The sequence below is a fragment of the Tinamus guttatus genome, unplaced genomic scaffold, assembly GCF_059628265.1.
Source record: "Tinamus guttatus ecotype Peru unplaced genomic scaffold, ASM5962826v1 Tinamus_guttatus_pri_ptg000045l, whole genome shotgun sequence".
NCBI classification, from domain to species: domain Eukaryota; kingdom Metazoa; phylum Chordata; class Aves; order Tinamiformes; family Tinamidae; genus Tinamus; species Tinamus guttatus.
This window is the reverse complement of record NW_028288579.1, coordinates 878,464-892,672: the sequence shown is the minus strand read 5'-3', so window position 1 is coordinate 892,672 and position 14,209 is coordinate 878,464. Positions and strand designations below refer to the sequence as shown.

General features: G+C 45.7%; 1 protein-coding gene across 1 annotated transcript; it reads left to right on the top strand.

Moving 5' to 3' along the window:
* The first annotated feature begins 1,913 nt into the window (after positions 1–1,913).
* On the top strand, positions 1,914–9,152 carry KCNJ2 (potassium inwardly rectifying channel subfamily J member 2). The gene is made up of 2 exons (XM_088537596.1): positions 1,914–2,036; positions 6,902–9,152. Exon 2 carries the CDS (start codon positions 7,118–7,120, stop codon positions 8,399–8,401), a length of 1,284 nt encoding a protein of 427 aa, XP_088393722.1. The 5' UTR covers positions 1,914–2,036; positions 6,902–7,117; the 3' UTR covers positions 8,402–9,152.
* The last annotated feature ends 5,057 nt before the right edge of the window (positions 9,153–14,209 follow it).

The following is a 14,209-nucleotide window of genomic DNA, read 5'->3' as shown; positions in this document are numbered from 1 at the left end:
CAGAGCATCTCTTAGTAATATCATATCTCAGTTCTACTTTATTACAGAAGCATCCACACAAGCACATACTTTATCAAAATGTGTTAAACTGTTCCTGTTTTAGCTGCTCCTAAAAAGGACACATACATTTAAGGAAATGAATGAGTTTTTCCTCCCCTGTAGTAGTGGAAACTGTGTAGTATGTGTCTCTATGACTTTCAGATCCTATGGATGGATAGTCTTGATTTTATTAAATGAATAATATAATTGCAGTCATTCTCTCAATGGATTTTTTTTTCCGAGAATTATAATTTATGGGAAACTTACCTGCATTATAGGACTGATGCTTGACTGGTGCTTTTTCTTCCAATTCATAAAGAACAGAATGACCCAAGAATAACTTACAAATAATACAATTGCCCAACATGCTGTATTGCTCAACATATACAAGACCTTGTCTTTACATGATAGAGAGGGGGAAGAGAAGATTGCGCATCCTGAGCACACAAAACTGGGCAAGTTGCACTTGGCCATTGTATTTGTTGCTGCAATAATGCAGCACTTCCTCATTCAGAGTATAGGGAACTCGGCAAATACTGTAAATGACCATAACCACGGTCAGTGGCAACCAGAATACAAGGGAGCATGTGGGCATTTTCAGTGAATATTTAAAGAGTACTAACATTACGTGTCCTAGGGTAAACCTGAAACACAAATGTAGGATGGAGGAGAGTTTAGGGAACTTAAAAAGCCACACTTAGTGGCTGCAGTTCCCCCTGTTGCTGGTAAAGGTAGGAGAGCTCCCCAAAGGAGAGTAGCAGAGCTGCTTGGACCACTCTGTCCCGCAGCATTTCGCAAGCAGAAGGCACTCCCTTGTCCCGCAAGTGATCCCAGCGCCGGTCCTCGGCAGGCTGCAAGGGCTGCCACCTCATCCCGGGTACAACTCAAGGCACTTCTGCCTGTTTCTAAAGCCTTGTGTGGTCTGCAGCCCCCAGCACTCGGCAGGCCACCTTTGCTCATGTTTTTCCAACACGATGCACGGGGCCCGGCTGATGCGTTTCAGCTGTTAGTGCTCAGGAACTCAGCTTCCCAAGGGCAGCAGGAGAGCGGCCACAGAGGACACCTGCCTCGGAAACTAACACCCCTGCACTGTCCATCAGCGCCCGGCTTTGGCAAACTTCGTAGCATGCTTACAAGGCTGTTTTTGTTCCTGCAAGGCTCTCGGCCAGACATTTCAAGCTTGTTTTCTTTGTCAGATATCTTAGGCTGTGTCCACTCCAGGGAGGACAAGCTACTAAAATCATTTTGATTTCTGCCGTTCTTAACAGCTGCCGGGCAGCGGACTGAGTGAGCTGCCACAGGTGATGCATGAAACAAAGAGACAGGTCCCAGATACTGCAGCCAGGCAAATAGCTCTCTTGCTTCCAGCCTTGCTTCAGGAGACTTTAGTTCGGGGATCGAAGCTCTTATTTTGGAAGGGGTCTTAGAATGTTAAAAGTGATTGCCGTGTTGCAGAATGCTCGACTGTGGCTTATAGCGCAAGTTGCTCTCAGTTCTTTGTGACCAGGCACCGTGTGCCGTTCAAAAAAGAAAGAAAGTGGGAGCGTGGTCCCCAAAAGGGATAAAACTCTTTTTTTTTTTTCCTGTTATTGTCCCGAGAGACCCGGAGCGAGCAGGTCCCGGGGGGCGCGCGGGGCGAGGGGGGCGCGGGCGGCAGGTGCCGCGGGCTGCGCTCGGGGCCCGGCGGCTCCGCGGTGCCCGGGAGAGCTGCGGCTCCGGCGGCGGCTCCGTGCGAGGCGCTCCGCTCCGCTCCGCCGCGCTGCGCGGCCCGGCCTCCCGCCTCCCATTGGCGCGGGGCAGCGCGGAGGGCGGGGACGGCCGCGCCGCTATTAAACATCACATGGCAGCCCGCAAAAAAAAGGGGCCGCGGCTCATTGAGTGGCTCAGTTGCAAGCGGTGCGGCCGGCGGGCACCCGGGATTGGCTCGCTGCGCCCCCCCGGCTCCTGGATCTTACCCCTCCGAGCCCCGCACGCATCTCCTGGGAAGGCAGCGGCAGGTAAGGAGCCTCTTTCTTCTGCAGCTCTTCCCGGGTCGCCGCTCGAGGGCCACCCCGCTCCGCAGTGGGGAACGATGCGTGGCTCCCCGCTCCGCGAAACTCCGCGGGAGAAGCTTCCCCTTCGGGTGAATCTGTGGCATTTTTCGGCGTGGCCGTTTGGAGGGGGAACTCCTGCGTGCCTCATTGCACCCTGCACGAGCTATTCTCGGTGCCTACAATAATTAGATAGGTATGCTGGAGCACTCGAGCATCTGTTTGCAGCATCTGTTTATGTTCATAACTTTCCATGCACCAGCTGCTCCCCCCACAAGATATGTTATTCTGGGGAAGGGCTGGAAGTTTGCATGACAGCGCCGTGCTGCAGGGCCAGCGCCGCTCTATCGCTTCTCCGTCTCCTTGCCTCTTGTTTCCTGTACAAGGGAAAGGTCAGAAGTACCAAGGCTTAGAGATCGGCTGCATGTTTTGGAAAGGAGCGTCCACATGTTTTGGCGTGGTGCAAAGTGAACCTGTAGCTTCATTCACAGGTGCTATGGAAATGGGAAGGTTTCTTCTTGATCATTCTCGCGAAAATAGGAAGAAAGAAAAGGCATTTTAGCTGGGGAGCCTGCGAAGAAACGGCATTGCTTTGACTTAGTTCATGACAGACAAAGGAAAAAATACTGGTGGGAAATAGCTGGTTTACTTAGGGGATCAGCGAATGCTTTGTCATCTTTGTGGGGCCCGGGCTGTGCACGGGCAGCGCACGGGCAGCAGGTACTTGCAGCGAGGACTTTACACCCATGTGGGTCTGCATCTTTGTTCTCTCCCAGCCCGCAGGCACCTTTCCCCACTCCAGCCTAGCAGCAGCCAGGACTTTTTTCCTGTCTTCTCAGCCTTACCTTTACACTTGTTTGCTTTTCCATCCTCAAAGCCGGTGCACCAAGTACACCCCCTGGTGATGGCTATTTCACTTGTAGTTATTTTGTCATCAGCTAGAAATACCCTGAGCCCTGCTCTTTTGCAGGGTAGCAGATGCAAATGCCACTTGCGCTTTCCTTTCTCCTGTTTCATCCTGCCCATTTTCCTGCAATGCCTGCTCTTTCTTTTTCCTTTATTTTGTTTTCCTTTTTCTTTATTTTTTCACTGCCTGATTGAGAACAAATTCTTCTCCTGAAGGCAGTTTATCACTTTGTAGTTGGGGTGACTTGAGTCCTGGCCACAGCAGAGGAGGAATCAGTAGGGTAATGACTCCTAAGCAATACCAGGATGCAGGGAAATGCTACTGGGAAAGGGGTAAGGCTTCGGCCCCGCGAGCGCTCCTTTGTTCTGTTTACGGCAGGGAAGACGCTTCGCTAAGGTAGTGGTTGTGCTCTCTTGGCTGTGCTCTCTTAGCAACATGTGCCCGGCGTGCGCAGCGGGGCTGCGTGGTGCCAGCCTGGGAATAGCTGCTTGGAGCGCTCATTAACGCTGCTCCTCTTGCTATTTCTTTACCTCTCCCTGCCTCTTTTTGCGCTTTACAGGTTCTGCTCAGTATTAAACTCTTCCACACAAATTCCCTCCATGCGCTTCATCACTACGTCTTTCCTTACAGGAGAGCTTGGGGGGGGACACTTGGTAAGGGGGAAGTGGCTTTTCAGGCCCCATTTGTTGCATTTGATGCAATGCTGGTCCACAATTGCAGCAGATGCAGCACAGTGCTCCTTTCCCCTGCTCTTCTGAGCATCTCCTCCACTGGAGTGAGCCTCTGGCTTTCCCATCCCATCCTTCGCCTATGACCAGGCTATGTCAGTCCAAGGGCTGGTAGTGATGAGCTGCCCTGCTCTGTGTTCTGTTCCAGAAGATAAGCTGGTCTGAATTTAATAAAACACCTAGTGATGACTGAGCTTGCACCTGTGAGTGTGGATCTGGCTGCAGCATTTCTGAGCCCAAATGATACAAAGATTCAAGTTGCTTTGTGAGTTCTGGGGTGTCTTTTGTCTGCCATGAGTGGCAGGACTGGTCCCACATTAGCTTGACAAATCCAGTGACACCAACACACTGATACTGGGAAACGGAGAGGGGAGAAACAAACTGGTTTTGCTTTTAAGCAGCAGGTGGAAAGATTTTAATGGTAGAAACCTCTAGTTTGATTCTTTGTGGGGTTTTGAGTCACCTCTCCTGAAAGTAGTTGCAGACATTGGGTAGACTCAGTGCTGGGTAGGTGACACAGCAGGGATCTTAAAATCCCATCTCAGACACGAATGGGAGCGAACTCAGCCCTGCCGTTCCTGGTCGCCTTCCCTTCCCTGCTGCAATTTGGGTGATAAAAGGAAGAATCCAAGTGTCCTGTGTCCATGTGTGGCGTGTGCCGGGGCTCTGCTGTGCAAACTACAAGAGCGGTTCACGAAGTTGGTCACACAAGCCCTGAGGCACACCACAGTGGACAGGGATTGCCGCTATGAGCCAGGAATGTCATAGGAAAAGCTACCGCAGCAGGTAGAAGGTGCTGAGCCATCCAGGATGGGAACCCGGTGGTGCCAGGCACCAATTCGGTTTCCAAACTTGTGACTGCAGAGAGCTGTAGGTGGGAAGCTGGTGTTGTGATTTTGGTGACTTGTGGAATTCAAACAAATGTCTGCAGGTCAAGAGGTTTTTTTTTTTGGGGGGGGGGGAGCTGCATATTCTGACACTTGAGACTTTACAGCTTGTGTTTCTCTCTGCTGCAAGTTTTCCTGTAAAATCCAAGAGAGGTTGCAGGGGAAAAAAAAAATCTCTAAGCAGCCTGTTTCCTGGGTAGTATATTTCCATCCACTTGGAACAAAACAGACTTGGAACATGCACGCAGAGCAGGGATCCGACTATAGGATGTGGTTTGTGAAAGTGATCAATCTACAAAGCACTGCAGTGATTTTTTTCAGGGAGCTTTAGTGTGGAGAACGCATTAGTAATTTCACTTTTCTTCTCTGTTCAGGTTCTTAAAAGTATTTTTGAGATTTCCAAACATTTATTTTATTTTGAGATTGATATTCTATCAGGATTGAGAAACTCCATGATTAAAAATGAGGGGAGAGTGAGTTACACACACTGTGGCCAAGTTAGCCAGATAATCTCAGGGGTAACTATGCCATCCAGTAAGTCTACATTGATAAGTGGTTCTCATATGGGGCATTACTGAAGCTGCCAAAATGTATTTTTTACATTGCTGAGGTCAGAGATGACTAATCTCAGCAAATATGTGTTGGGACTTATTCTTGCACAACAAATAGAAGTAAGAAAAAAGGAGACAGTGAAAGTAAACCAGAAAGAGATCCTATGGCAGCAAACATTTTGTGTGCAACCACAAACATGACGTTGTTTATTTGCCACCTGCTCTTTCCTTAACAAGTGTTTGCTGACCTAAGTCTTTAAAATGTGCTTGAAGGATATGGGAAGACGGAGAAACTGTTTGAAATCTCTCAAGTTTTTGGAAGACTCTGAGGGGTTTTAGATTCCACTTTTGGGGAGGGAGGTAACAGCCCCTGTGAGATGCGAGTTGGAGAGAAGACCTATGAAACATTGCAACTGCCTTGCTTGCAGAGGTCTTGCCCCTCGGCGAGTACAGTTGTACTGTTTTTTGGGCAAACTCGGACGAGTTTTGATAATATCAATTTATGAAAAGTATCATGATTTAATCCTCAACTAATGTAAATGGTCCTTAAATCTCCTCTTCTGTAGCAAGTGCATGGCAGGCATTCCTTATTACTTGGTTTTAGTTTTATTTCCTCCATGGACTGTATGGGTAGATGGAGTAGTTGCATTAATACATCTTGCCCCCTCTGCAGTACTTCAATTACATTTCCTGATACACAGTGCATGACTTAATGGATGACGCACTTATTAAAAGCTAAACCTGGGTCTAAGCCAGACCTCCCTGAAACAAGTTTGGTGTCTGCTCCCCTCAGGAAGAACGTCTTGCAGCCTCTCTGCTGAGCCTTAGCTGCTGACCCTCAAGACCCCTAGGATATTTGGGGATGGGACTTCCTTCATCTCTGGTAGGGAGGTTGTTGCTACTGCCTATGAAAAGTTACAGAGAGGCTGGACTGCTCAAGGGTGGTGTTTTGCCAGTCATGGTAGCAAGAGCAGATGAGAACTTTAATTAGGTTTAGTTTGGCTCACGCAACTTGAGCCTAAAGTGAGCATTAAAGCTCTCCAGACCCTGATGACTTGATGGAGTTAATGCAGCCTTTATATCTGCCATTTCATAGACTTGCAGGAGGGTTGAGGTTGGAAGGGACCTTTGGAGATCATTTATTCCAACCTCCCTGCATAAGGAGGGTCACCTAAAGCACCTTGCACAGGATCACATCCCTATGATTTGCAAAGAATGCATTTTTATTTAACTCTCACTTAGTAAAAAGACGATTCTATGCAATGATGTCATTTCATGGAAATCAATGGTGTTTTCCAAATTTATTGCTTTTTTTCAATACATGGTTTCTTCCCTTCTGCATGTTCCCTTGTTTTTCTTAGGTGACAAAGACCATGAGACAGGCACCGTGCAGCACTAAAAAGTGCTTCAGTGTTCTTATTTAAACAAACCTATGTTAAAGCTATTTTTTGTTTCAAAATAAACAGAAAGCACAGATTCTTTGCATGCCCCATTTTGAGTGAATATTGCTTACAGACCTGTGGGACATGATCACTTCAGTGCTTTTGCCAGAAGGAGTGATAACTTCTTTACATTATTGATGTCAGTTCTGTCAATACATAATTGCACGCAGAGAAATGCTGCATTCCAGAGAATGCTGTCATTGAGAATGAGGAACCTTCCTGCAAATCCACAGGAGTCATTTGATTTAATTCATTCAGATTTGATTCATTATCCTTTTCCTCCAAGATCTAATCCGACATTTCTCTTTCTCTTGCAGACCATGCCCTCTCTATGACGATTACTTGTTAAGCTAACTCTGCATGCCAGAAGACTGTCCTTGGTTGATCCAAGGGCTTTTGGGGAATCCAGCCTCTCCCCAATTTTTCTGTGTGTGTGTGTTCCTCTAGAACTTTCAAAACTGTTTCTCCAAAGGGTTTTGCAGAAACTTAGACTGTTTTCTAAAGCAGAAGCACCTCAGTCCACAGCAGTAGTGATGGGCAGCGTGCGAACCAACCGCTACAGCATCGTGTCTTCGGAAGAGGACGGCATGAAGCTGGCAACCATGGCCATTGCCAACGGCTTTGGGAATGGAAAGAGCAAGGTACATACCAGACAGCAATGCAGGAGCCGCTTTGTCAAAAAAGACGGCCACTGCAATGTCCAGTTTATTAACGTGGGTGAGAAGGGACAGCGATACTTGGCAGACATCTTCACCACTTGTGTGGACATCCGCTGGAGGTGGATGCTAGTTATCTTCTGCCTGACTTTCATCCTCTCCTGGCTTTTTTTTGGCTGTGTGTTTTGGTTGATTGCGCTATTACATGGCGATCTGGAAAACCAAGAAAATAACAAACCCTGTGTCTCTCAAGTGAGCAGCTTCACTGCAGCCTTCCTCTTCTCCATTGAGACCCAGACCACGATTGGCTATGGCTTCAGGTGCGTCACAGATGAGTGCCCCATTGCAGTTTTCATGGTGGTTTTCCAGTCTATAGTAGGCTGCATCATTGATGCCTTCATCATTGGTGCTGTCATGGCAAAGATGGCTAAGCCAAAAAAGAGAAATGAAACTCTAGTCTTCAGCCACAATGCTGTAGTGGCCATGAGAGATGGGAAACTGTGCCTGATGTGGCGTGTTGGGAACCTGAGGAAAAGCCACTTGGTGGAGGCACATGTGCGAGCACAACTCCTCAAATCCAGGATCACGTCGGAAGGGGAGTACATCCCTTTGGATCAAATAGACATCAACGTAGGGTTTGACAGTGGGATAGACCGCATATTCTTGGTCTCCCCAATTACAATAGTACATGAAATAGATGAAGACAGTCCTTTGTATGACTTGAGCAAACAAGACATGGACAATGCTGACTTTGAAATTGTAGTAATATTAGAGGGCATGGTGGAAGCTACTGCAATGACTACCCAGTGCCGTAGCTCATATCTGGCAAATGAGATCCTCTGGGGCCACCGCTATGAGCCCGTGCTCTTTGAAGAGAAAAACTACTACAAAGTGGACTACTCGAGGTTCCACAAAACTTACGAAGTGCCCAACACACCCATCTGCAGTGCCAGAGACTTAGCGGAAAAGAAATACATTCTCTCTAACGCAAACTCCTTTTGCTATGAGAACGAAGTAGCCCTCACAAGCAAAGAGGAGGACGAGATTGACAATGGGGTGCCTGAGAGCATGAGCACAGACACCCACCCGGACATGGACCATCACAACCAAGCAGGGGTGCCTCTAGAACCGCGGCCGCTACGGCGAGAGTCCGAGATATGACTGAAACTCTTCCTCTCTCTTTCGGTTGGAAGGAAAAAAAATAAAAAATAAACCCCTCGGTCAGGCACATTGACCTAAGAAGTTGGCCCAGAACAGTTTTCAGACAACGGTACTGTTGAAGAGTGGCGTAAGGCAAGCAGACCTGAGAAACCGGGCTGGTTTTAGGGCTGTCCTCAGAGGAGGGACAACAGAAAATGAACTCTAAACACAAAGCACTAAACATGTCTAAGTATGAACAGAAGGCACATATGTTGTAGAATAAATTATGTATATATTTTTTTACAAAACTTGAACTTGCAGGCAAGCTTTGGTTGGGTTATTATTATTTTTTTTCAACTTTTTCCAGAATGCTTCTCTCTAGGGAACAAGAATGTTTTTAATGGCATAACAAAGGCAAGAATCTGCCTTATTATTATTATTATTATTTTTTAAAAGCTGCTGCTAACTACATGAACACAAATGGTTATTTTTGTTGCAGTGTAGTTTTTATTTTCTCTTGTGTAATTTAAAAAAAAAAAAGAAAAAAAAAAGTCAGTGTTGAACTTTTTGGGTTGAAAAGCTTGTGATCACTTCAGAGAGGCCAATGTTGCCAGAAAGTCTAAACTCCTTTTGAGGCCAGTAATTTGATAGCTAGAATCAATTTCTCTCTTTCCAATTACATAAAGGGCATTATGTAATATCAGGCCAATCAGTAGCCTCCAGCAAAACTATGATTTTTGGGGGGAGAATTTAATTCTCTGTCTAAAGGAAAGTGAAATTAAATATATAGAGAAACATAAAAAGTACTAAGTGAAAACTACCTAAATGGATACCAAAGAAAATGCACAGTTTTGCACAGTGGAATTTATTTTTTAAATAAGGAAATAAAAAAAAAAAGGAACAGGCTGCTTTAAACAAACAAACAAAAAACGTTTTCAAACCTCAGATGCTTTCTTTGGTTTAGTTTTTTCTTTTCAGACCTTTTATTTTTGCACCTTATTCTGAAAGCTTAAGACTGGGATCTAAAGTGAGCTAGGAACTCCCTAGGGCCCCTCTTCTCTTTTGCTGGGGAAACACATTCTCCTCCTTTCTCGTAAGGAGAAGTGTAGTTGGGGAAGCCAAACAAGCAAACATCTGTCCTGCCTGTGCCAGGCAGTAGCTGAAGGTCAAGTAGCCCCATGCACATTCCCAAGCCGCTGCTAGACCTTCACGCTGACCCAGTGTCCTGAGCTGTGCAACCGTGTCCCGTGCCCTGTCCTTCTCTTAGTGGTTGAGCTATGTGCAAAGCTGCTGGTCTTTGCTCAGGGCTGAGTGCTGGAGCAAGGTCTCAGTCCATGGTAAGAGGGTTTGGAAGAGGAAGGAAGAGACGGATGGAGAGGAAAGGGAGAAAAGAATTGCTCTTGGCACTTGGGGGTGGCACAGAGAGCATAGCATTTTGTCAACACGCTTCTCTTCAGTAGGGCAAGGGTGTCAGAAAAGGGGCTGGTGTGTTTGCTCGCTCACTTGGAGAGGGCTTATTGGAGGAGATCAATGCTGCAAAGCAAGCTTCATCTCCTGCCTCCTCCTCCTCCTCCTGCGAGCATTGCCTCGGGGGGCAGTGGACGGGGTATGTTACTGAGCCTCTGAGCAGATCCTGTGACCTTATGTGAAGCTCTGGCTCTAACGGTATTTTGGCTCCTTTGCCAAGAATGCTTTAAAAATCCTCTGTGCCTCTGAGGTCAAGGATACAACTAAACTGCGCTTGATACTTGCTCACTTGTGTATCTTCCTCAAGGAGCAGGTGGAGGGAGGTGGTGGTGGGGACAATAATCCTAGTCAACTCTTACAGTATTGGATCACTGTATGCCATTAAAAAACAGCTTGTTCTAGGTCTAACAACATCTGTGAAGGCCTCTGGCCCCTTCCAGCCCTGCCTGAAAGAAATGCCTGCAACAAAGTGGTTTCTGCTAAGATGGTATCTAAAGAGAGCGGGTTCGAAACGGTGGAAATTCAACATTGCAACCATAGATTTGGCTCCTAGAGAGGGCAGATGATTAAGTGCAAGTACTAAGGCTATTACCGAGGTGGGGGGAAGTAAAAGAAGGGAAAGGCTGAACACAAAATGCGACTTGATTGCAGTTTCTGGGTCAACAGTAGTGAAGACAACTGAGTGCTGCTAGTGCTGCTATTGGCATATTCTTGTAAAAGGAAAATACCTAAACCAAAGAGTATTCAGTGAGAAGAGGGTGCCTGGGAACGCAATGGGGAAGGGATGGAGATGGGAGGCTGACCAGGAGAAAGGGGACCTTTTCTCCAAGTCAATGTCACTGGGTGCCCAGCGCGCCCACCACATGATACTTGAGACGTGTGAGGGAGACATATGAGATGGGGGAAGGGGGAATATAGGACTTCAGTTTGTTTCTTTAAAGAAAAAGAAATTTGGAGAAAAAAATAAAAATAAGACCCCTTCCCGTTAACATTTCTGGTGCAGAGGTTTTGCTTTTTTTTTTTTGTTTTAGTTTTTGGGTTTTTTTTGTTTAGTTTTCCAAGTCAGTTTTTCAGAAATATTTTTAAAATGTACATTTTATAAAGTTTATCAAGTATTTTCATATTTAAAGCCAAATGTAAATAGAAGTCTGTAAAGGAGGACAAGGAGAAGAAGAAAAAGGCCACAAAAAGTATAAATTCCGCTCGGCAGTCTTGGCTAGCTAGTACCTAGATGCTACCGGTTAGCATGACTTTTTAGCAAATACTTGCAAGCCTTATAGGATTCCTAATGCTATGAACTTCTCTTTATTTATTTTTAAGCATGGACTTTTAATTTGAAAACATGTTCTAGTTACTGGCTTTTTTAAAAGTTACCAGCTTTCCGAGTGCTAGTCTTGTCTGGAGCGTGCATTGAGGTAAACTTGTTACCCTCGCTGCCGCTTTCTTTACTTTTTTTCTTTTTTTTTAAATAACCCTTTGTCTTTGCCGACTGACTCTTACATTGCAGAATTGCACTCAGCCTCTGGCTTTTGGAAGCTGCTAGAAGAGACCTGCAATGTACACTTCATGGTACCCTTCCCCCTTGTCCATCACTTCTACATTTCTGAACATGCCTTGGTAAACCCAGGATAGAACAGGCTATCATAGCACACTTGTGCAGCAGCAAATTGGTTTAGCCATTTTTCTAAAAAAATACTATTTTTAAGGAATATGCAGTGACTGACAGTGTTTGTTCAGTTCCTGATGATCCCGGGCCAAGCTGATGTGTTATGAAGGGGCCCTGTAAAACCAATGGAGCTTCTACCCACAGGCTCCAATGGGCTCTGGTTTGGCCTCTTTATCAAGGCTCATCTGGCTCACACAGAAGGTTTATACTGTATTTTGCTAAGGGTTTGGGAGGAATATGTTATTTCTGCCCTTCCCTGAAAATACTTGAATGAGACACTTACTGTCTAAACCATAATATTGCATACAGTGACAAGATGCATTTCGGAGGCAGGTTGGGAGCTTTTCTTTCCTCTGCCTCTTCTGTGCGAGTCGTCTTTAGTTAAGTAGCAAGGGTAGAAATCATTACTTATTAGCTGTATTTAATTATACTTTCTCCCGGTCATTGTAAACTCCTGTGTTGTCAGTTTAGCACTTGCTCTTCTCGGAAAAGACAAAGGGTCCAGATGTTTTATTTGTTCTCTTAGGTCTTCTTTTTCATAATGGATTACAAGGTAAAACTGAGAAGTACTGTAATGTCTTTAAATTATGGCTGCTCATGACCATTGTAAAGTAGAAGGGTGCTGCATAGTTGCCATCCCACAGCCAATGAGAAACTTATTTTATAATGACTTTTGGCCTGCAGCTATTGTAAGGTGAACAACCTAGGCATCTGACAGTTGTCCATTACTATTTTCCTGTTTGCAGCCTTTTTGTATCAAAGTCTTCCTAATGTACTGCACAAATTGTGGATTGTACAGATTTTTATATATTATGTCTTATTTTATTATTTCTAAATAAATAAAAGAAAATGGAGAATGAACTGGTGTGTGCATCCTGTATGTAAATGTCCCAGGGTGATGGGTTAGGATGTTATTTACTTGTATTTAAGACTGTCTCTAAGCACAGTCATTGTCAGAGGCACTTGAATAAGAGACAGGTCATTCCCTCCCTTGATAATGACGGGAAAAAAGGTTGTACTATCCCTACCTGCAGGCTGGGGACACAGACACGATGCTTGCTGGAGTCTGCAGTGTTTGGCACCTTGCTCTAAAGGAAGATCTGCCCCAGAAAGACTAACTGTTTTTCCTAATGTCATACCTGAAGCTGCGGAGCTCCAGGTCATTAGCCACATGATGTCTGAACACGGAAAAGAGCTTAAAGTCTACAAATACGCTACAGCAGAGGGTGGGGAAATGAAAACACAGAGCTTAAGCAAGCTCACTGAAAGATTTGGAAGAGATTAAAAAATTGAGGAGGAAACTCAGCTTCAAATCCCCATGTTTCATGTCTCCCTAGAACATCCCTTTATTGAAATGATGCTCCCCATCTTAGCTAAATTCCAAGCATATTTGCTGTAATCTTCACACAGGCCCTATTTATTTGGTCTCCTGCATCTGGTGTCACAAATATGGAGCTGGGTTTTTGTGTAATGGCGTGGGGAGTTGTAACCACAGCGGGCCTTGAGAAGCTGAGAAGAGACTATGCCCATATTAGTCTGGGCTGGAAAGCTTCCTTCCCCAGTGCTTGTGTGTGGCCTCCAGGAAAGATGTCAAGGACGCACAACTGTGACTCAGCTCAGAGGGTTCTGCTGATCTAATCGGAATCGCACGCGCTGCAACATCCAAGGACGATCACGAAACATTTAAACTGAGTTTTGACCCCTGTGCTGAATTTTCCAACTTTTATCAGTCCTTAATGCTATTTAAGCACATCTCTGAAACGATGCCTCAGATGGAGCTCTGACCCTATCTAGAAGGACTCCTTTTATAAATTCAAATTCACTTTTCAAAAAATCTAATCGCCTTTTGGAAAGCTTATAATACAATAATTACAGGGCTGGATTTAGAGATGCGGATTAGCTGTCACAGCCTGCATCTGCTTATTCTCCCCATTGAAAAGTGCTCCTGTGTGAGAGCCACTTGCCGAGCTGACCGCTTCCTTTGGAGCCCTGTGGGGGCAAAGGGTGATGGTCACCATCCGCATGGGCTGCTGAGCCCAGGGAGACTTATTGAGCCTGTCTACATCATGAGCACCCTCTCCTGTTAGTGCTCTCCCTTCTCTTGCTGGCTATTCCTTCCTTCAAGTGTAGGTGAAGCCAGCCTAAATATAGCCACGAAAAAACAACAGCTTACTGTGGTAGATAGCAAGGTAATAGCTAAGCTCTTCTTCCTCCCATACTAGCTAGGTGCATCTAGCAGCCACCAGGGATACGCTGCATGGATCTAGGCATCATCGGTAAAATGAGAGAGGAGGCATAATGGTGCAGGTGGTGGCATGCTAGCAGCCAAGGACGCAGCTGGTGCTGCCTCCAATTTTCTGTGCGGATGTTTCCACAGTAGACAGCCTAGAAATGTGAATTAGAGAAAGGTGTGTGTGCAGATTCCCCATTTTCCCATCAAACTAATAGTGCTTGCTGGTGCTTTCGCCAACCCAAGCTTGTGCGGAAGACTGCAGCTTGCATATCTATAAAAGGTGTGCAAAAACACATAAGAATGTTTAAAGAGATGTCCATCCTTTCAAAATGTTTAAACTAAGCTCATGACTTCAGGGGGAGCCTGATTCATGGCCTGGGATTCTTGGCACGTGGAGATTAGTGTACAGTGAAGATTTTGGATAGGACGTGCATGCTGGGATTCAACAGCCACCTTGTCTGGA